This window comes from Cervus canadensis, chromosome 15 (assembly GCF_019320065.1).
Source record: "Cervus canadensis isolate Bull #8, Minnesota chromosome 15, ASM1932006v1, whole genome shotgun sequence".
In the NCBI taxonomy this organism is placed as follows: domain Eukaryota; kingdom Metazoa; phylum Chordata; class Mammalia; order Artiodactyla; family Cervidae; genus Cervus; species Cervus canadensis.
In genome coordinates this window covers 28,912,266-28,936,101 of record NC_057400.1, presented here as the reverse complement: position 1 = coordinate 28,936,101, position 23,836 = coordinate 28,912,266, and the positions used below count along the sequence as shown (strand labels likewise).

Genomic DNA, 23,836 nt, shown 5'->3' with positions numbered 1-23,836 from the left:
AAATATAAACAACTAACCTAAAGGATCTTCCTCTGGAGATCACTGCCAACCTTTTGGTTAAGAATCAGAGAAATAAAAGAGCCACTTTTTTCTGACAATGATGAAACTGATTGGCAAAAATAACCCAATGTCCTACTTCATTAATGTATACTTTCATACTAACTCTGAAAGTAGAAAAATCGAGGAAAAATAGCAAATGTGTTTTGGTGGTAACTACCCTACAAATTAGTGACAAATCAAAGATCAGATAAATTTCCTGACCCTACTTTTGTCACTAAGCAGTACTGATTAAAGAATTTTAAGAAGCAAAATTCAAGTTGAAAAATGGCTTGTGTAATAAAAGTGGATGGTAAATGGCAAATGAAAACTACTAACCATTGGCTATACTAAAATAATTATTTGTAAGAGAAGTAACTGCAGCACAAGAAATCAGGGACAAAAGACTGGTATTCTATAAGTAGAGGGTTAGGTGAAAAAGTTGTCATCTTTGTTTTTCTATTAATACAAATTATTTTTAAAACAGGTTATTTATAAAGATTAACCAGTAACACCCTGTCCCCAGAGAAGTGAGTGACGGTTTTGTAGCCAGCATTAGGAAAGTAAGCCAACCCTGACTTTACTGAGTTAGAATGGGACGTATGGGTAGCTCTACCTTTTCATGAAACGCTGTGATCAGCCACAGATCCACATCGACACTGGTGCCTCGCTTCTCTGCACCAATGAACTGCAGTATGTTCTCATGCTTCATTCCAGGCAAACTATAGACTTCATATTCATTCTGCCATGACTGCTTATCCTAGGGGTAAAAGAAAGAAAAATAAGAATGCAAAGAACACAGGCAAACAGACCATATCTAAGAGATTACTCAAGTGAGTTCTGAGAATTCTTTTTTAAAGGCTAAGTATTAAAAGATTCTTTGGTTTTCTTTTGTCCTATTTTTTAATAAAAGAAAACTCTGACAACAGGTAACAGCTCCATGCTAAATGCCTGCCCCGCCTCTTTCCCTCAAACATACTTTTTTGTGTGTCTAATTTGTAAATCTCAGAGTTATCAGAAATGCTGCACTTCTGAATCTTAAAAAAGGCAACATGTTCCATACGCAAGTTAGTAACTACAATGTAATTTCATCATGGTGTGAAGTCACCTATGTTACTATTAAGAATAATCTGAGACATGAAATTCAGGGAGAATGACTTCATCTAAACAGAAAACAAATTTTTTCCGAAGACTAACAGTAGGTCAAACATTCTTAACAAAATGTTTAGAATACCCTGCAGAGTCAATAAGAAAGCAATGGGGTATAAATATGCAATATAATAATTTGAAACACCACAGACTCACTTGTGCCTGCAAGTTATCCATGCCTCTTATGTGTTCTGTCTACTTACAAAGGATTAGTTTCTTTTCACAATGGGAGAATAATGAAAGAGGGAGGCATAATGGTTACGAACCCTCTGGATCCAAACTAAGAATCTCTGGCACATTACATAATCATTCAATTTCCTCATTAGTAAAAAAGGGACTGTGGTATCTGCCTCACAGGGCTGTTGTGTTATATGTGTAATGTATGTTGTATTTATGTATGGGTAACATGGATACATATTAATGTGTACTTACATATGTAAAGTACCTCTATCTGACACAATAGAACCATTCAATAAAATGTTAGCTATGGTCATTGTTGTTGTTACACTTAGGTTAATCCAAGTGCATCCTCACATGAAATAACACTCATTGGCCCAACAGACTTTTCCTCTGAGAACTAAATTATACTTAACAGTATCTGCATTGCTACCAAAAAAAAAAAGGAATAAACTTCTGAGAAACAGGCTTTCAAAGAGGTAAGAGGGCAAAAATCTAGGTATATTAGACAAAGAAACTGAATAATTTTGGTATAAGGAAGATCTACTATATAGGTGCAGGGGAGGGGTGAAACCTGAATCAAAACACCCAGCCAGGATCCCAATACCACGCATGGCATTAGCCACAGGTGTGAAGAAACAGACCACAGGAACAAAGGAATCATCACAGATCTATACCACGAATGGAGCAAAACTAAAGGGTATCTCAGAGGTGTGAGACCAGGGTTTTATGAGGTTGGCCTCTAAAACAAGAACAAGTCAACAGTAAATCAATTATTTGGAGTCAGCTGACTGCCTCTGAAAATTCACCAAACAAAATGAAATGATTACATCAACACTCAAAAGTAGAACAAAATCCAATCTAGTAGTAATATTGAATATCTCCAAACAGCAATTCTAAAACAAAGCACACTACTCTTTCATTATTCTGTTTGCTTTTTCTGATAATGTCAACGGGACATTAAAAATTAAAAATTAACCACTCAAACAATGAATTACATTTTTTAATTAGAATCATCTCTGCATTTCTGTACAACTTTTATTGGCAAAAACTTCTCCAATATGTGCATATACTGAAATTCCACCCCTCCAAACTAACATGACTGTTGTATGATTAATTTCTCAGATGAGAAGACAGACATAAAAGGGCTAACCATTTTCCCCAGTAGCACAAAACCACCCCGAAACATATGGCATGTGTTTTCAGACTGTTTCTGAGTTACAATGACCTAAACCAGTTGCATCTTTTAACAAATATATGCATATCAGAAAATTGCAATAAACATACCTGTATTGGAAATATTTTCACAGCCACATATTCATTGAGTAACTGGGCTTTCCACACACAACCAAATCTTCCCCTTGCTTTCACTTCTAGTAACTGTAATGGCTTCAAACCTAGTAATGGAGAAGGTGGGGGTGGTCCTGGGTCCTACAAACAATAATAGTATTATTTTAAAAAGCAGCACATGATACATATCACTTCTAAATATCAGGAAGAAGTGAGTATACTAAGGAATCAATTGACAAAAATGGTAAACACATACAAATGACATTAACTTCAATCTTGCCAAAACTGAGTTCTCAAGCATTACTAATTATCTATAGTGATCACAAAGCAAGGAGCTTGAATTCAGTTTTCATAATAACAATCAACACTATTACTCTGTGTGTGTGTGTGTTTGTGCGCATGCACACGAGATTGCTACATATACATAGCAACCAAGAGAAAAGATCTTTTTGATCCAGTCTTATTAATTCTAAGATTTTTCTGTGACCTTCCAGGATACTACTAATAGTATCCCAATTTTATCCAGTTGATAACTCCTTATAGAGTAAGGATTTGAAAAGTAACAGAACAGCAAATTATGGCTATGCATCAAAAACCCACTCCTCAAAATCTATTATTTCCCCAATGACTGTTTAGCTTCAACTCTTTTTCACCAATATCAGAAATACCCACGGCTATTCTCAAATACATTACAAGTAAGTATTTCAAATACAAAGCACACATAAAAATATGTAAGTTAGTGTTGCTATAACCAAACTGCTCTGTTCATTCTAATTTTTCCACCCAGTAACACTTTATCCTTTCGCTTATAATTATTTCCCAGAACTGACTGAGACAGTATTTTGGGACTTAATGGCAAAGAAAATACAAATTATAATTCAGAAAATAAGTGGTCACATTAGATGATACAGTATGGTAAATGAAAGAGAAGTATACGGCTATAGTTAATTTTTTAAATGGAGCAAATATATAAATAGGAGTACAGCATCACCAGGAAATCCTCCTATACAAAGTGAAGTGGCAACCCTTTGCAGAAAGCATTCTATTAGTTCAATATCTGCAAATAAAGCATGAGGAAGGAAGCCTTTTGGAAAGCTTCCAGAGATGTTTGAAGGACTGGGTAATGAATACTGTAAGAAGTAACTAAAATTTCTGTGGCAACAGACTTAATGGCACTGGGTGGAGCCCAAGACACTCAGAAATTATGTGTCACCCCCTTCATCAATGCATGTCTTTCTGCCTTTACTCTCCCTTTAAAAACAAAACAGAACTCCTCCTCTAATGCCTCAAGACAGTTAGTGCTCCCTTTAGGCATTATTTAGCCCCTAAGTGCCACTCAAGATTTATTAAAAGTTGACATCTACGTTAGAAAGACTCTCAGCAATAGAAACACTGCAGAGTATTGAAGAAAAAACAATGCAATTTCTTCTTCTGAAGTAGACAATCTTTCTAAAAAGGCTTTGCGAATTCCTATTTTAAAACAGTATGATAAACCAGAAGACTTCCTGTGACCCATTCTAACATCAGATAATTTTTAAATATCTACAAAAGTTGCGTTTCCTTCACACATTCTAAATATGAAAGGTTAGTAGAGCTAAAGACTATTTTAGTTAACAAAGTGATAAGTCAAGGAAGTCAAATGCAAACCTTCCCGAAGTATGACCCCTCAGTGGGAGGCGAAACAAGACTGTGATGTTCACCAGTATTAAACCCTCCCTCCTTCCCTCATCCCCTGACTTGACCAAGCATGTCTGTGATAAGAGATCCCACTGATAGGGACATACGACTTCTGTGAACGTGGAAACAAGAGGGCAAAAAGCTGAAAACCACTCTTCTAAAGGCAAAGGAATCCACTCAGTCCTCAGAATTCAAGAATTGCTGGATAAATGCATAAAGGAATAATTAGGCTAACTAAAGAGAAAAAGTTCAATTTGAAAAACTTTATAACTACAAGGTTAAAGTCAATGATTCCCTCATCTTTTAGAGAAAAGTTAGAAAAGTTGAGTTTTCAAAGCAGGGATGCCAAAATTAAAGCTTGTAGATAAGAGCTGAAAGCTGATGAGGGAAAATAACCAAATGGGACTATACGTACCCACTAAGATTTGTAATAACTTTTATATAAACTGACTGATAATGTCTCTTTAGATAACATACACATTATCCATTCTCTATTCTAAAGAGTACCAACCATATGGATACGATTCAGTCTATAAAACAGGATTTAGATGACTTAATCCACATCTCAAAGTAAGAACATATTAACTGTTCAAAATAAGATTTTAATGTAATATTAAACTTAATTTTAGGAAACAAAAATTTCCAATGCCTATGTTTAGAATAAAAAAAAAAAAGAAATCACTGGATGTTTCCCAAATGTATAGATAAACTTTACAAAGTCCTTGTTAGTTTTCAAGACTCTACTTACAAAGTTTTGAAGCTACCATTATTTCGGTAAGAAATCTTAGATCACTCTCTTAATGATATTACCACTATGGTCAACATTATATATTAACAGCCTGAAATATGCCTTGTCAAAATTACTTTAAGAAGCTTAAACTGACAAGAACACAGGCCAATTTTCAAAGGGTGAGAAAAAGGTCTAAAAAGTCAGCACCTACAAAATGTCAGAACTTTTAGAAATATGTGGTTTTCAACAATATTCTATAATTCTTGGAAAGGTCAGGTTTAAAAATGAGAACTCTGTAAGATTATAACTATAAAATCTACAATACCAATCAATGTATCTTTTTGCTTTTCTAGTAAAATATTATTAGAATATTCTTCTAATTCATACTTTTCAGCTCTTCATTACATTTATAGGAAGCTTTAATAGCTTCTCTTATATCTAGCTTTTATTTATCCTATAATCTAAGAATATTAAAAATTATTTTCAATTTATTAGCTCATTTTACTAATTTATAAAAAACTCTACACTTGATTCTAGGAATAAAGATTTATACCTTTAAAATACATGAACACCTTGGGAGACAAATTCAAACTTAAACTTCATAATGACGGCATTCTGATGTTACCCATAAAACACAGCCTTGCCCTGCTTCTGAGAAAAGCCACTTCTGGAGGGGCAGCTGTAAGGACCACAGAATTCCTGAAAACTCCCTAGGTTTCAGTTCTCTCGCAGCACCTATGCTATTTTGCCCAGTGAAAAAGATACGCCTTAGAACATGGCTCTGATCACATCTCTTCTTTACCCCATTTGTATGTGAAAATTAAGGCAGCAGAAGACATCATGCTGAGAAGCCGCATGGAAACAACAGGGGCCACCACCCCAGCACCACTACCCAGCATCATCCCTTCAACCAAGAATGGATAAAAGATTAGAAGTGAGGAGCTGTAAAGCGGTCTGCAACCACTTTACTTATTCTGAGTTCTCCACATGAAAGGCGAATTCAAATCTAAATAAAAGCCTTAAATTTCTAGACAGTGAAAGATCAAGTTATAATTCCTCTAGCCAGTCCATTTACTAAAGATGCCAAAGATGCAATAAACTACCTGAAAAATACAGATTTCACATTAAAAGATAATGGGTTCAACGAGAAAGTCAGCACCTGTTAAAATATGAGCACATGCTGACATTAATGACATACTATAAAAATTAACCAATCCAAGGTTTTAAGGCTAAAAATTTAGCCATTAGGTGTTAACTAAAACAATTGTTTCCACATTTCACCTTAGATAAGTATAAACATTGTTAACAATTCTTTAAAACCCAAAACTAATGCTATAATAAAATAAATGTTTTTAATATTGTAAGCGGAAAAAACTATAACATAAATTTATAAACTATAAAGGATGCACAATAAAGCAACAACAACAAAATCTAAGAACAAAATGTTTAGTATGCATCCACAAAGTTCCACAGCCGTAAAACAAACATCAATGCATCTTACCTCTATCATTATATGAAAGGCGTGCTTGTGAAGAAAAAACACAGGCAAAAGAAATTACGATTTATATCCAGAATGAAATGAAAAATGACACATCAGTTACAAAAGTGAAGGAAGAGGAATAATGATTTCGTTTTTTAAAAGCTGGCAATGATCCAATGCATCATATTTTAAAATGAGAACTAAGAACACTTTCCTTATAAACAGAGGAAAGTAATATATTCTTTAAAAAAATTGTGGACATTATCAGATAAGAGGTATTATACAGATGACTCTAGTATGATTCCAAGTTACTTGATCCAACAGACTTCAAATCAGAAAATAAACTAAACCGAAAGTCTTAAATAATTTTTACATTTTTCTAATAAGTTTTAGGGCCTAAACTGTAAATGGGGGGGTTGGGGGGAAGGCAATTTAAGAAGCTATGGGTTGGAACTGGAGTGTGGACACCAGAGGGCAGTATTGCCTTTAACAAAAACTGTAGGAGAAGCGCAAGAAATTTTTATATAGCTAGACTTGAGTTTCTCAGTTGTCTTCAGAATCTAGAATCTCCAACTTTCTTAACGACTCCATTTCCTTTCATGGAAGATAGAAAAATCCTTACAGTGAGACAGAAAAACATTTCTGGTGCCTGTGTGGGTGTGTACAACATAAATAATACAACTAGGGTAAGAGTAAGATTGGAGAAGAGTAAGATCAGAACTGAGCAGATCACAGACAGACCAGGCCACCGCTAACTGTTTACCCAGCCACAACCAGGGTAAAGAAGGTAAAGAGGTCAAGCAGTGGTGGCCCTGGGAAGAAATCCACGCATTCTCTTCAGATGCAGGACACTCAGATACTGAACAAGATTCTCATTTTCCTAGTCATCCCAAAATAAGGCCCTAATTTAAAATCAAGAGAAATACTGTCACAGGTGTAAAGAAAGGCTTCAAATCCTTCCGATCACTGATTATATTTCCCCAGTTTCCAACATTTCTACAGAAAACAGCACTGACCAAAAAGATTTGACAATTTATGTGTACCAGTTGCTTAACTAGTTTTTCTTGCTTCTTGATTTTCTCCTGTGATAACGATTCAGAATTATTTAATAATTCACCTAAAAGGCTTAGCTAATCCCACTATCAAAACATCTTCTCAGTACTCCAGAGTAAAATTTATCCCTTGAAAGGAATACATGCCAAATAAGTAACTAGACTGTAGCGTCCCAAAGCTTAAACATCTCTCAGTTTTTGTTTCTATACCAGTACTTTCAGAGACAAAGATGTCATTGTGCAAGCAGGTGCCGTCCACATATCTTATCAAAAAGTGTACCTTTGCTCAATATACCTCTCAATAAGTGAATATTAGAATAAAAGCTATAAGACAATCCAAGCAAAACAAGAGATACCAAGAACAGGCCTCAATAGGAATCCCGCCCCCCCCCAAAAAAAAACTGACTAAAACACACAAACAGATGAAAAGCAACTGAACAAAATAGTATGGATTCACAACTTGGAAAACGAAACCTGAATACCATGCACTGCGACTGGAGATGAGAGTGAAAACAAAATCAGCTCATTAACGTCAAGTAATCAGGTTGCCAGATGAGAAAGAGACTTGCTGCTGATTCCTTAAGGGAAAAAGAAATTTAACTATTGACAAATATCAGAAAGGAATGAATAATACTTCTGTATTCATTCAACAAATCTTTACCGAGCACCTAGTCTGTGCCAGGCACTGGTTACCCAGGCTCTTACTATACAGTGTGGGGAAGAAAAACTCATCAAAGACTCTTACTAATTAATGTATAATCATAACATAAGAGCAATAAAAAGGAATTTGGTTACTGTGAGCATCTCATAAGGAGAAACCTAACAAATACTGGGCAAAGTGAAAAGAAGATTTCCTGAGGAGAGCATCTCTGAGAAATATAATGTAAGTATGAGAGGGAGGCAGATTAGGTAGAAAAAACACAGTATTAGGACACATCCTACTTTCTGACTCGTGTAGCCAAATGGTTACTGTCCATTTAATGAGAACTAGGTTTGAGAGAGAAGATCATTACCGTTGTCTATTAAGTGCTTAGAGATATTTAAGTGGAGATATTCAATAGGCAGTTATATATACAGAACCAGAATATAAAGAACTCTTTCTGGAAAAATGGATTTTACATACTAAAAATAAAAATATAGGAAATGTACTATAAGTCTTCTCTTACTATTTAAACCATTCCAAGATTTATATTTATGCATACTTTTTAAATAACTCACTCAACAACTTCTTCGGACCATCAAGAAGAATTGAGTACTCTTTAAGAAAAGTATTTAAAAATCGACAAATTTGGGACTTGTCTCCTCTAATCATCTAGTTATCTTACATTCTAAGAAATTTTACAATTGCAAATTTTAAAAAGGACTACTGCCAAGCTGACAGAAATAGAATATGTAAAGAAATAATATAGCATGTGTATCAGGACAAATGTTTCTGAGCTAGGGAAAGCAAGACATTATACATTAACAGATTTGATAATACTGACACTGTCAAATGCACAGCCAAGATTCTATCCAATCAGATCTTCAAAATTTCTCTGTGACATATCAACTCCTACTTTCCAGTTTCTCCTCATCTAACTCTTTCCGAAAGTAAAGACAGACCAAGGTGGCTGAATGAGGATTTTGAATAAGCTCCCTAAGAAGTGATTAGCTCATCAGCGAAGCTAGCACTGGGGTTATAAGTCTGAAAGAGATATTGCAGCCATGCCCATTCTTCTGGCTGCTGCTTAGAAGCACCAGGTTTACTACTGTGTACAGAAGGAATTTTATTTTTATTTAGCATTTGTATTCTTCAAGGAGAAAAAGGAAAAGGACCATGCTATACAGTAATAATTGTGATATGGTAAAACTGATATGTTGATCTGCAAGGCAATATATATAGTCACTGTAAAAAATATTTGAAATTGAATTTATATATTCTAATCCCTCCCTCTATCTGACTTTAGTTTTTTATGGACCTGACCTAATAATTTATTGAAATAAGGCATTCAATTAAAATTAACTCAATGGATAATACTCAGACATAAATGCCCAGGCTTTGCCCTCAGCAGACTGACTCTAGGCCAACTCACCTCACTTATGCATGCCTTGATTTTCTTATCTCTAAAATAAACATAATAAAACAGAACCTACATCATCAGTATTGAAAGATTACATGAGCTAATACGTATAAAGTGCTCTGTACAAGTGCTTGACACAGTACTCAAAATGAAATTTTTCCATTATTTGAAATTAACTTCAAAGTACTGACATACATGTATGTGTGTGCGTCTCAATACTTTGAAGTTAATTTCAAGCAAAATGATTTCAATAAGTCAGTTTTGATGTTGAAATCAACAACTTCAAAAAATTCCTCCTTGGGAGTACAATTTTGAGGTGGCTGGCAATTAACAGCTAACACTTACTGAGCACTTAAAATGAGCGCACCATCCCACACGTGGCTCTTCTCCCCAGCACCCCAGAACTGGAATCCTTTCCTCCATTTTTGCCCAAATTTACTGAGGCAACTCCCTTTTCACTCTCTTCACCCTTCCTTTCCAAGCTGCAAAGTCAAACAACCAATCAACCAACCTATTTTTAGTGCACCTACATGTTAACTGTGGGCTCCAAAAAGGCCAGCAAGGACTGGCCCTGAGCCGCTTAATACTATGCATCAAGCACAGTGCCTGGCACACCCCACACAGTGGACACCCAGCAACAGGTGAACAGTTCAGCAAAAATAAAACCAACCAATGTGAACACCGCCCAGCCTACCTGATGCAAACAGCTTTCACTAACAAATGGACTTCTTCCTTTTTATTATCCCAAATTAACAGAAAAAGGTTTGACAGCAATGAAGTAGCTAGGAATGATGGATCAGATTGAGGATGAGACTCAGGAAATAAAAATTACAGAGAAAAGCAAACTCACTTCTTCCTACCTACCATCTCCTTGGCAGACAAGGAAAAGCAGATATTAGGCACTCTGGTCTATATGCAACAGCCCCATTTGCAAACTGGCAAATGGGACGGGGCCCTCCACAGGCCAAAGGAAAACTGATCTCAAGATTTTTTAATTTAGTATGTCATTTTTAAGAAATAAGGTGCTTTGATTAATTTTATTGTGCAGCTTTAACTTGTTTTAAGGTTTTGATACAGACTCCCCCTCCACCTGCCCCCCCACCCCCCAACACTTTCACTTCTTCTCCCCTGCCCTTCTTTTTCGCTTTTGGACATGGAATTTCAGCCAGTCTCCAAGTGGATCTGTCTGTACATCTGTAAGAGAAATAACTTATACACACCTAGAGCAACACTTTGTCAAGTTGCAGCATGTCTATGGATAATTTATGACAGTTCTCCCTACAATTAGTTTAAAAGTATACATAAAAGTTGTAATTTAGGTTATAATACAAAAATAATGAACACAGACAGCATTTCTAGTAGCCCTGTACTACTTTTTAGGCATGAACGGGGGGGAAAAATACGCTCAAGAGTATACAGTAGCATTATATCACCATATTTTAAATATCCTAAAATAATATAATTAAAAACTACTTGTGAAATGTTAAGTTCCAGCCCTTAGCAGAAACCTAACACAAACTCTAAGCCAATAAAACATCAATTTTCGGTATTTCATGAGCATACCTTATGCTGCACTAAACTTCACTTAAATCATCACTCAGTCAGAACGAGACACCTTAGAAAGTGCTGAGCTGAAAGCCATCCTCGGCATACTGTTAAACAAAAGGAGAGCAACTACAGAATAACACTTTATAGTTTATAAAAAAGAAACCTCAAACAAGTGAGGTTAGAGAAAGATGTCAAAAGATACACACCAACCTAAAACTGGTATTTCAGTAAATTGCTAAAGGAAAAGGAGGAACAAATGATTCTTTCTTTTTTTGTACATATTTCTTTCTGTATAGTTTGTATTGCTATAACAAGCAACCATTTGTAATTAACTTTTAAATAGAACAGAAGGTGAAAGAGAAAAATCAAGAGAAATGTGTTCATAGACCTCAACCATTTAGCAATCAACCTATTTCAAGATGCACTTCTACAGATGTAATATTTATTTTGTAAGTATAACTGAATATTAGCATATTAAATATTCAATAAAATTCGGTAAACCTCTCCCTGCCTTCTTCCAAAATAAGGGAGCAGCACACTTTCTTAAACAGACTTGGCTGGATACTATTATGCTACCCCTTTAGTATCTTCTTAATTTTAAACATATATAGACTCAGCAGGAAAATCCTACAAACCATCGTCAGAGATGGCTTGGTTTCCTGGTGGATAATAATTTGACATAGCGTGAAACATCAACTTATCACCACTTTAATATTAAGGTCAACAGGATTATTTTGTATGCTCAACTCAATATTCTAAACATCTAAAAGCCTTTAGTCCTTATCAAAACCTAGACAAAATGTCACGATGCCAGGACTGAAGAGACTGGTGTCATTTAAAAAGTACCAATGTTGCAATACTCTAGTTCTAATACTATAGCCTTAAAAAATTAATAAGAAGTTAACTTCATACTTTCTTAAAGGCAAGCAATTTCTAGCCTCTAAAATGCATTTTCTTATCAAGTGGTATTGTTTTATTAGCACATAGATTTTATAAGCAGAAAACTTAAGCTTACATATGATTATAGAAACAATGCAAACAGTTTTATTGAAATCACATTAACTCTAACCACAATAAGAGTTCTTAATAACAAAGTCAGTGCATCAATTCACTCATATTTGTGACTCACTGGTACTAAAAAAACAAGTTTGCACTCAGTTTACTGACTGGAGATCATAAGAGCATCTACCTACACGTGGAAAGACAGTTTCAGGACAGGCAAAAGAAATGTGACCCAGGTGATGCAAATTAAAAGGATGTTTTCACACCTGTGATCACAGAAAATTGAATAATGGCACTCTTTTATAAGCTTGAAATACTTCAACTTATCTTATCCCCAAGAAACACGGTCCCAAGATTTACCTTAAAGTAAAGCCCTAAAGCACCTCAAACATTTATGAAACAATTCCTGAATATACTGCATTATCATCTTAGTATAACAATAAATGAAACAAAGTCAATTCAGCAATTCATTACTTACAGAATGGTTATTACATAGAAATACTGTGTGAGATGCAGTAGTGATTATAATATATACCTTGTCTTTAAGGAGCTTATAATCAAGTATGAGAATGGAACATGTTCACAAGTGACTAAAACCTTTCTTAACCAAGGTTATTCACGTGAATCACAAAAGAGAGAAACTGACTTGAGCACTAGTTTCTCTATCCTTTCAAGGCTGGCACATAACTAATAGCCTTCTAGATGTATATGATGGATGGCTTAGGGTGTTAATGAGAGAAAATAATCAAAAGGCAAAGTATGGAAGACCACTGTCAGACTCCACACTTTGTATTCTTGCTGCTGGAACACTGAGAGCCTTCAAATATTTTTAAGCACAGAAGTAGCATAACTAGACATGTACAATGTTATGTATAGCAAACAGTATAGATGGAGAGAGAACTGGAAACAAGACCAGCTACGAGACTGCAGAAATCATCTCAGCCTCCAGTATAAAAATGTCCTGAAAACAAGAGGATCAGAAAGGATGAAAAGGTAAATAAAGCGGACTTTATAAATAACAGGGCTAGGAGCAGAAGTAGCTATCTCTAAGGCTTTCATCCAGGATGATGAGGGAAGACAGTGACAATGTGAAACAATGTTAGAAATATAGTGGTTACAGGTTATAAAGAAAGAAGAATAGTTTTTTTTTTAAGCATGTTACTTTTTTTACACCTTTAACTATGATAGATCTATTTTAGAATATTTTTTATTTTAAAATAAATTAAAACCATCATTAAAGACTAGATTTTAAAGCATGTATATCTCTACATCACTTCTTCAGAATAAAATACTAACAAAATCCTAAGAAACTTTAAACAACTTGATGTCTTGGAAATAAAGAATTCCACCATTTAACAACCAGAAACCAGCTTATTAAGAGATTCATTTAGATATATCACTTAGTCCTCTAGAATATCTCCATAATACTGATCTTTTATCCCCAAAGAGAATAAAAGACTGAGATCAGACCAATGAATGAGCACAGTATATGTAACTATAGCTTGTTCTGCTGAGAATCACTGTAAATTCTCTTCAAATGTACTTCTTATTGTAGGAATGATCCATCAATAAGCTATCACCAGTCTTTAGCCAACGCTTTAAGAAAAACTTCCCCTAAGAAAAGGAATGATAAATTTTGTCTAAAAGTGTCTGAAGAAACTAGAGGGAGAATGTTGCAGAAATGCACAACAAGAATGTAAGATCTTTCCCTAACTGGTCCTGAAATTAAACTTTGAATATGGAGACATGAATATGGGGTGAAATACAGAAGTCAGCTTAAGACTTCAACTGTGTAGTACGTTTCCCCTACCTACTTCTCCTACCCCTCAAATAAGTCTTGAATAACTAGGGCATTGGCACCATCAACTCAGAAACACAGAATCTTTACCTGAGACCCAATCTATCTTCATAAACCCTATTCTAAAATGTGTGCTAAACAATATTTTAATGGAAAACACATGAATATGCCTTTCTATTTATCTGTTACTTATTTACTTCCACTTCTGTCCTCTGTGAGACACTGTGTTCATGTTATTGCTCCTTTTAGTAGTCAGACTACTCAACGTCCCAAAGTGGGAAAATAGCAGGGAGAATGATTTTGAGATGGCAGGGATGTTCACTGAATTATCTGAGGCAGCAAAAGCATCTGCTTTCTGAAAAAAGAGAAGAACAGGGTAAGCAGTAAGAACGAAGATTCAGTGTCAGAGAGTCCTTGGTTCATATTCCAGCTCTGATACTTGTGAGCTTCGCTATGTCTCAATTTCTTTATCTACAGAATGGGCATTGTAACACTACATAAACAACCGTGTGAGGTAAGACCGGATCAGTGCTTCCCACACCTGGCTGGTCACCAGAAGTGCCTGGGAAGCTGTTATTAGAACCATCATATCTCAGGCCCCGTTCCATACTTTCAGGGGTATGGTCCAGGGGTATTGTTTTGTTTTTCTGAACAAATTCTAAAGATGATCCTTACATACTAGTTACAACTGGAAATCAAGGGAAAGTTTTACGTATTTTTTATAAATATATAAAAATATAAATATTTTTATAAATATAAAAATTTTACTAATTTTAATATTTTTATATAATGTATATATTAAGACATCTATGTAACTTATCAGTATTCTAGTATACTATAAATGTACAATTAATGCTTGATACAACTATCATTTTTTGAAGGAGAAATAAAACTGAGCATTTTGTGACAAGAGGGCCAGTAAGTAGTCTTGCAGAAGGAGTTTGCATAAACCTCACCAAAAATGAGATAGCATGACACTATACTGTTTGAGATAGTGAAAGAAGACATAGATGAAGTTCCACATTGAAGACAATGCTCCTTTTCCACAACACAGTTCATGACAGAAGGAAAGTATAAAGTCAGGCATGTCTTGTATTTTCCACAATGAAGTCTGACCATCCCAGTCATTTCATCTCAAAACCTTTTTCTTTCTTATTTCTCAGTAATTCATACAATTCATGCAAACTGTATGTATGTACAGAACAACACAAGCACTAAATAAATGTGTACAAAAATATTAACGACTGAAAAAATACCTAAAACCCACAGAGGTAGACACTCATTGAACATTCCTAGTTGTCATTTATAAATAAGGAGTCATCTTTCCTTTTTATAAGTCCAAACCCAATATTTCTAAATAAAGTGGCCTCAGGTATAAGATATTCACACTTTTAAATAAAAATACCCAACCAAACTTTTTTTTTTTTAAATGGGTGCATTTTATTTATTTTTTCATTTATTTTTATTAGTTGGAGGCTAATTACTTTACAATATTGTAGTGGGTTTTGTGTCATACATTGACATGAATCAGCTTTTTAAGCTAGTATTTTATATAAATCAATGTTATCTATAGGATCACATTATTATTTTTAAAGTTTTATGATGAAACTTAACAAATTTGTTTTTAAATGTAGTGTCCAGTTTGTTTCTATTGTATCACAAATCCAGGGTAAATTCAGATACTATTATAGTATGAAACATTCTTTCTTTCAAATGTAGATATTAAATAAAAAATAGTTACCACCAATAAGAAGGTAAAGTGTGGAGAAAGTGTATGGACATTTGAAGTAAACTACATATATTTACTAGGCACTATATTTTTTAAATTTTAAAGTATTTTTAAAAGATGATTTTTAACAAACCCACAATTTACCTACTAATGTTAAAAATTAAAATATTTAAGCTATACAAAATATATTTATGTTTATATGTTTACTTAATTTATTAAATAAGGAATGTTACCTTTAGGCTTATTTCTCCATATATATATTTTACAAAGATTACAAGGATCAATGATCTAATGCTAACAGATTGGTTTAAGCACCAAGAAAGGAATATGTTATGTAAATAAAGCTTAAAGGGAAGAAGTTGTTTTGGTCATTAAATTATAGGACTTAACCATTTTCTTCTACCAAGTTTTAAACGTTAATCCTACTGGTATTAGAGAAACAAAGTTAAACCAAAAGATCCAGAAGGTGGAGGTAATGTGATCTTAAAAGTCAAAGAAACACAAATTAGAGTTTAAAGACACCTCAAGTAAGTAAACCAAAAGTTACCATTTTCTGTCTGCCTGAAGAATATTAACTATTTATATTAAAAATCCTTACAACACACTGAATCAGCTGCCATTGTTCTCATAATAGAGAATGAAGAAAAACTTCATGAATTTATTCTGACTACCCACAACACCTATATTTTCAGATATTTGGTGTTGAGGGAAAAAGAATCAAGGGCATTAAAAAAGTTTTCAGACTTCAATCACACACTTGATATGCTGAAAATAAAATATATTTACTTGGAACTACAACATTTGATGAGAAATGCTGCCCTTTTGCTCCTCTTCCCTAGAACGACATTTTTCAGGTGTATCCTCTTCATGCCTGTGTGAAACCTCTTTATTCCACATTCCTGGTTACTTACTGAATTCTCCTCCGTGATTAAAAGAATGTTTGGCAAGTCTTGAAAAAGGCACAAAAACTTAGGAATGGAGGAGAAAACAGAAGGGGAAGAAAAAGTTTCAGTATCACTTCTCCATCATCAATTACTTCTCAAGAAACACAGCAGAGTGTACCCTACATTTATAAGTACTATAATCACAGTAAAACTCTCCAAAGAAGAACAGGAATGGGAATACTGTTCATTCTACTCTATCTCAAGGCCTAAGTTTAGGATATAGCAAATTAATATATTTGCAAAAGTAGCTATAGTTCCCATGACAACAAACATTCAAAAATTAACTCTAAAGGAAAATGATTTTTAACTACCTACTGTGGTTTCTCCACTGGAATATTTCTTTAAAATACACAGTCAAAAACAGCAAGAAGTATTAGACAATAACTCACCTGAGTTGGGACGAGCACAGGAGGGTAAGCCATCTTATGATGCCTGTACACCCAGAACGCACAAATGACAATCCCCGCAATTAACATAAGTGGCACCAGAGAATAGAGCAAGATGTTGTAATAGGGAGGCTTAGGTGTTACTGGATTCGAAGTAGCTGTGGGAAAGAGGAAGAAAATCATTCAGACTTGGTCAATAAAATTCCACAATAAATATTTATTATAGTGCCAAATTGTAGGAGAAAAACAGAGGAGGAGAAGGTGGGAGTAAATTATTCTAACACAAACATGCTTTGTTTTCAATCTACTAGTTGAACAGACTTATGTTTTCCCTGTGAACTTACGCTGTGTGACCTCCATCTCCGGAAAATAAGAAAACCTTTCGTTACACATATTGCCCTCACAGCAACAAAAATATACTTCAGGGCTATCTTTTTTTTCTATACAATCAGTCCTATAAATAAAAAGAGAAGAAATAATTAAAACCAACATTATTACTCTGAATCTACAATAGGTGTTTTACTAAAGTTCTTCTCAGAGATAAAATAATGTGTAAGTCATTTATAGTCAACTTTGAGACTTTTATTAATATTCAACAATCAATTCTTAAAAGTCAAAAATGTTCCTTGAAACCAATTATGATATATCATCAGGAAAAAATCCAATAGCTGATTTTATAACAATCACACTGGCTCCATGAAGTGACTTCTTTAATTTGGATTTTAATGATCAATCTAAAGCAACCATTTTTTTATTGTTTTCTTTAATTATTAGAAAAACTTGAAGAGGAACATAAAGTCAATGAAGAAATTTGGTCTAAGAGTGCTTTATCCTCACAGGAAATAGAGCCTTTCCATTTTATGAATACAAAAGCTGAACACTATATGTAAAAAACTGTATGTGTGTGTACACACATAAACATACATACACACACACACACACGTATACAGATAAATGAGCTTCCTTGGTGGCTCAGACAGTAAAGACCCTACTTGCAATGCAGGAGACCAGGGTTAGATCCTCGGGTCGGGAAGATCCCCTAGAGAAAGGAATGGCTACCCACAACAGTATTCTTACCTGGAGAAATACATGGACAGAGGAGCCTGGCAGGCTACAGTCCATGGAGTCTCAGAGAGTCAGAAATGACTGAGCAACTAACACTTTCACTTTCACTTCTCATACATATAAATACACAGGCACAAAGTAATCCTTGCTCATATCTCATGGCAGAACACATTTCAACATCAGAGACTTAAATCAGCCTTGGGAATTAAGCCATTTGTCAGCAGAATTAAATTCCCTGAACCCAATGAACAGGGCTAAAGATAAACAAGTAAAGAGCAATCTGTAACAACAAAAATAGAGGCCCGAGAAACTAAAAAACTGACTAGATTTAGATTCATTTAGAGAGGAGAAGGAAGGCAGCCTTCTCTATAGGAACTGAGTTACTGAAAAGACAGAGATTTAGCCTCGATATCAAATCCTAATCAACCACTAAAAAAATAGTTATACCTAATTTTTAAAAGCAGATATTTAAATTGCTAATAATATCAGGTATACTTAGACATATATTACAAATAAACTGTAAACTTTTACAATGGTTGTTGAAAATAAGGTTGAATTTAATTCTAAAGTGAAGAGCCCAAGAAATTTCAGGGAGAAGGCAATTTTACCAAAATCAAACTTTGAAATAAAATTTATACCAATATCTATTTAGTAGAAAGTAAAAGACAAATGAAAGCTAAATTTTTAACAATTTATGAAGAGAAATATATAAATTCAAAATTTAACATTCAGAATTATGCCTCAAATTACAGGTTAATATAATTAAATACTAGCCTAGTTAATGCAAGGAAATTACTTTTCACCATTCAATTTCATTCTTCATTTTCCCCGTCTCTTCCTCCATATTTTGACATTTCTTCAATCTTCTTTTTCTTACTCTTATTTATCTGACTACTCTTAGTATTTCCTTTTTAATCAAATTCAGAACATAAAAACAAAAATTCACATTTATTTAAATTAGCACTTAACCCTTAGAAGCAAAGCTGGTGTAGTAATTCTGACTCTAAGAGCAGGCATTTGCACTGACCAACTCACCATTATCTAGCAAAGTTTAATCTCAAGCAATACTGGTTTTAGGTGAGAAGCCAGTAGCTTTTCACAATAAAAAGAACAGAGATCCTTGAGCTCAACTAATTACTAAAAGATAGTCTTGAATAAGCTTAAGTTGAATGGTTCTATGAAGACCTACAAGACTTTCTAGAACTAACACCAAAAAAAAAGATGTCCTTTTCATCACAAGGCCTGGAATGCAAAAGCAGGAAGTCAAGAGATACTGGAGTGACAGGCAAGTTTGGCCTTGGAGTACAAAATGAAGCAGGGCAAAGGCTACCAGAGTTTTGCCAAGTGGACACACTGGTCACAGCAAACACCCTCTTCCAACAACACAACAGATGACTCTACACAGGGACATGACCAGATGGTCAATACCGAAATCAGACTGATTATATTCTTTGCAGTTGAGAATGGAGAAGCTCTAAACAGGCAGCAAAAACAAGACTGGGAGCTAACTGTGGCTCAGTCCATGAACTCCTTACTGCAAAATTCAGGCTTAAATTGAAGAAAATAGGGGGAACCACTAGACCATTCAGGATGACCTAAATCAAATCCCTTATGATTATACAGTGGAAGTGACAAACAGATTCAAGAGATTCGAGATGGTAGACAGAGTGCCTGAACAACTGTGGATGGAGATTTGTAACATTGTACAGGAGGTGGTCATCAAAACCATCCCCAAGAAAAAGAAATGCAAGAAGGCAAAATGGTTGTCTGAGGAGGCCTTACAAATGGCCGAGTAAAGAAGAGAAGCGAAAGAAGAGGAAAGATACAACCATCTGAATGCAGAGTTCCAAAGAATAGCAAGGAGATAGGAAAGCCTTCCTCAGTGAACAATGCAAAGAAATAGAGGAAAATAATAGAATGGAAAAGAAGAGATCTCTTTAAGAAAATTAAGAGATACCAAGGGAATATTTCATGCAAAAATGGGCACAATAAAGGACATATATGGTATGGAGCTAACAGAAGTACAAGGTATTAAGAGGTGGCAAAAATACACAGAAGAACTATACAAAAAAGATCTTAATGACCCAGATAACCACCATGGTGTGATCACTCATCTAGAGCCAGATATCCTGGAATGCGAAGTAAAATGGGCCTTAGGAAGCATCACTATGAACAAAGCTAGTGGAGGTGATGGGATTCCAGTTGAGCTATTCCAAATCCTAAAGGATTATGCTGCGAAAGTGCTGCACTCAATATGCCAGCAAATCTGGAAAACTCAGTAGTGGCCAAAGGACTGGAAAAGGTCAGTTTGCATTCCAATCCCTGAGAAAGGCAACGCCAAAGAATGCTCAAACTACCAGAATATTGCACTCATCTCACATGCGAGCCAAGTAATGTTTACAATTCTCCAAGCCAGGCTTCAGCAGTACGAGAACCAAGAACTTTCAGATGTTCAAGCTGGTTTTAGAAAAGGCAGAGGAACCAGAGATCAAATTGCCAACATCTGTTGGATCCTTTAAAAAGTAAGAGAGTGCCAGAAAAACATCTCCTTCTGCTTTATTGACTTCCCCAAAGCCTCTGACTGTGTGACTACCCCAAAGCCCACAACAAACTGTGGAAAATCCTTAAAAAAGATGGGAATACCAGACCACCTGACCTACCTCCTGAGAAATCTGTATGCAGGTCAGGAAGCAACAGTTAGAACTGGACATGGAACAATGGACTGGTTCCCAATTGGGAAAGGAGTATGTCAAAGCTGTATATTGTCACACTGCTTATTTAACTTACATTCAGAGTACATCATGTAAAATGCCAGGCTGAATGAAGCACAACCTAGAATCAAGACTGCCAGGAGAAATATTAACAAGCTCAGATATGCAAATGACACCACACTTATGGCAGAAAACAAAAAGGAACTAAAGAGTCTCCTGGTGAAGGTGAAAGAGGAGAGTAAAAAGGCTGGCTAAACTTAACATTCAGAAAACTAAGATCATGGCATCTGGTCCCATCCCTTCATGGCAGACAGGGAAATAATGGAAACAGTAACAGACCTTATTTTCTTGGGCTCCAAAATCACTGCAGATGGTGACTACAGCCATGAAATTAAAAGACACTTGCTCCCTGGAAGAAAAGCTATGACTAACCTAGACAGCGTATTAAAAAGCAGAGACATCACTTTGCTACAAAGGTCCATCTAGTCAAAGCTATGGTTTTTCCAATAGTTACGTAAGGATGTTGATAGCGGGACCATAAAGACAGTTGAGCACAGAAGAACTGATGTTTCGAACTGTGGTGCTGGTGAAGACTGTTGAGAGTCCCTTAGACTGCAAGGAGATCCAATCAGTCAATCCTAAAGGAAATTAGTCCTGAATATTCACTGGAAGGACTAATGCTCAAGCTACAGCTCCAGTACTTTCGCCACCTGATGCAAAGAGCCAACTCACTGGAAAAGACGCTGATGCTGGGAAAGATTGAAGGCAGGAGGAGAAGGGGACGACAGAAGATGAGATGGCTGGATGGCATCACTGACTCAATGGACATGAGTTTGAGCAAACTCCGGAAGATTGTGAAGGAGAGGGATGCCTGGTGTGCTGCAGTCCGTGGGCTGCAAGGAGTCAGACATGACTAAGTGACTGAACAACAAGTTTTGAATAGAGATTATCCCCAAACTTCATTTTTCCCCAACTTCTTTCTCCTTAGCTTTTTTTCAAAATTGATATATAATTGGCATATAACATTAGTTACAGGCATACAACCTAATGATTGAATATTAGAGTATATTGTGAAATGATCACCACAATAATCTAGCTAACATCCCATCACTACACAGTTACAAATTGTTTTCCTTGTGAACAAAACTTTTAAGATTTCCTCTTATAGCAACTTTCAAATATACAATATATTAACTATAGTCACCATTACCCCACATTCTCTATTACAGCCCTAGGACTTATTTGTTTTATAACAGAAAATTCATACCCTTTTGATTCCCTTCACCCATTCTGCCCACTTCTCACCCTCGGCCTCCAGCAACCACAAATAGTTCTCTCTCTATATATATGGGTTTGTGTATGTGTGTTTTTTTTTTCTTTTTTAAGATTAATATACAAGTGAGATCATGTGGTATTTGTTTTTCTCTGTCTGACATTTCACTTAGGATAATGCCCTCAAGGTCCATCAGTATTATGAATGGCAAGGTGTTCTTTTTCACAGATGAAAAAGATTCCATTGTATATACAAAGCATATTTCCTTGATCCATTTATTCACTGACAGACACTTAGGGTGCTTCCACATCTTGGCTATCGTAAATAATGTAGCAATGAACGTTGTGGTGCATTTATCTTTTCAAGTTTATGTTTTTGTTTCCTTTGGACATATACTCAAAAGTGAACTGCTATATCATTGCTATTTTTAATTTTCTGAGGAACCTCCATACTGTTTCCCCAGTGGCCCTACTTATCCTTTCATAATAGCAAATATCACTTAATGATCACCTCTGTTAATAAAGAAGTTAATAATCAGAAATACAGCTAAAATGTGTAATTACAGAGCAGTAATCCTTGGAAAATTCACAGATGCAGAAATACACCCTAACTACTAAGTGGTCATGTATGGATGTGAGAGTTGGACTGTGAAGAAAGCTGAGTGCTGAAAAATTGATGCTTTTGAACTGTGGTATTGGAGAAGACTCTTGAGAGTCCCTTGGACTGCAAGGAGATCCAACCAATCCATCCTAAAGGAGATCAGTTCTGGGTGTTCATTGGAAGGACTGATGCTGAAGCTGAAACTCCAGTACTTTGGCCACCTCATGAGAAGAGTTGACTCATTGAAAAAGACCCTGATGCTGGGAGGGATTGGGGGCAGGAGGAGAAGGGGACAACAGAGGATGAGATGGCTGGATGGCATCACCGACTCGATGGACATGAGTTTGGGTAAACTCCGGGAGTTGGTGATGGACAGGGAGGCCTGGCGTGCTGCAATTCATGGGGTCGCAAAGAGTCGGACACGACTGAGCGACTGAATTGACTGAACTGACTAACTGTAACTATGTACCTAAATGACTATTTTAATTTCTCACCAAAAGTGGAACTAATTCAATTTTCATGAGTTTATTCAACACATTTTACTATTAATCACATATGGCCAATCAACCACAGATTTACAGTAATCAATTAAAATCCCTGCAAGTAGATCAGGAGATAGCTAGATTCCATGAGTGTATTAGTTATTTGGCTTCAAAAAATCTGGTTATCTAGGATTTTTCAGCTTCTGCAGTCATCAGCACCCACCCACAGTGAAACTCTTGTGACCCGGGCTCAACATCTAGGGACACTTTACAGAAAGATCACAGGCAGTCAGTAGCATACCCACTGTACCCCCTGTATTTTATTTCCAGTACAGAATAAAACAATTTCAGCAAAATCTTTTAAATAAAATGTAGCTTTCTATGAGGACTGTGTTAGTTCTGATGTAATTCTGAATGTCAAGTTAAAATGTCCCTTGGGATAAAGAACAAAGGCCTACTCTGCAAGGAAAAAAGGGGAAAATGTAGTGAGATCAATTTCTTCCAGATACATAAAGAGGGAAACTAAAAGGAAATTTAATACTATGATTAAGCTTTATTCTCTTTCAGGATAGATTTTCAACAGATATACTCTCTTTTAAAGCAATTTTAAAAATCCCTTTTCATTAAAACTGCTGTTTAAAAAAAAA

At 35.3% G+C, this 23,836-nt stretch overlaps 1 protein-coding gene across 1 annotated transcript in view; it reads right to left on the bottom strand.

Moving 5' to 3' along the window:
- ACVR2A (activin A receptor type 2A) overlaps positions 1-23,836 on the bottom strand; it is a 91,678-nt gene that overhangs the window by 13,644 nt on the left and 54,198 nt on the right. The window contains exons 3-6 of the mRNA XM_043488165.1: positions 17,403-17,512; positions 17,062-17,216; positions 2,650-2,793; positions 653-796 (exon numbers count right to left, since the gene is read on the bottom strand). Coding sequence (XP_043344100.1) covers positions 653-796; positions 2,650-2,793; positions 17,062-17,216; positions 17,403-17,512 — 553 coding nt within the window. The remainder of the gene's footprint in view (positions 1-652; positions 797-2,649; positions 2,794-17,061; positions 17,217-17,402; positions 17,513-23,836) is intronic.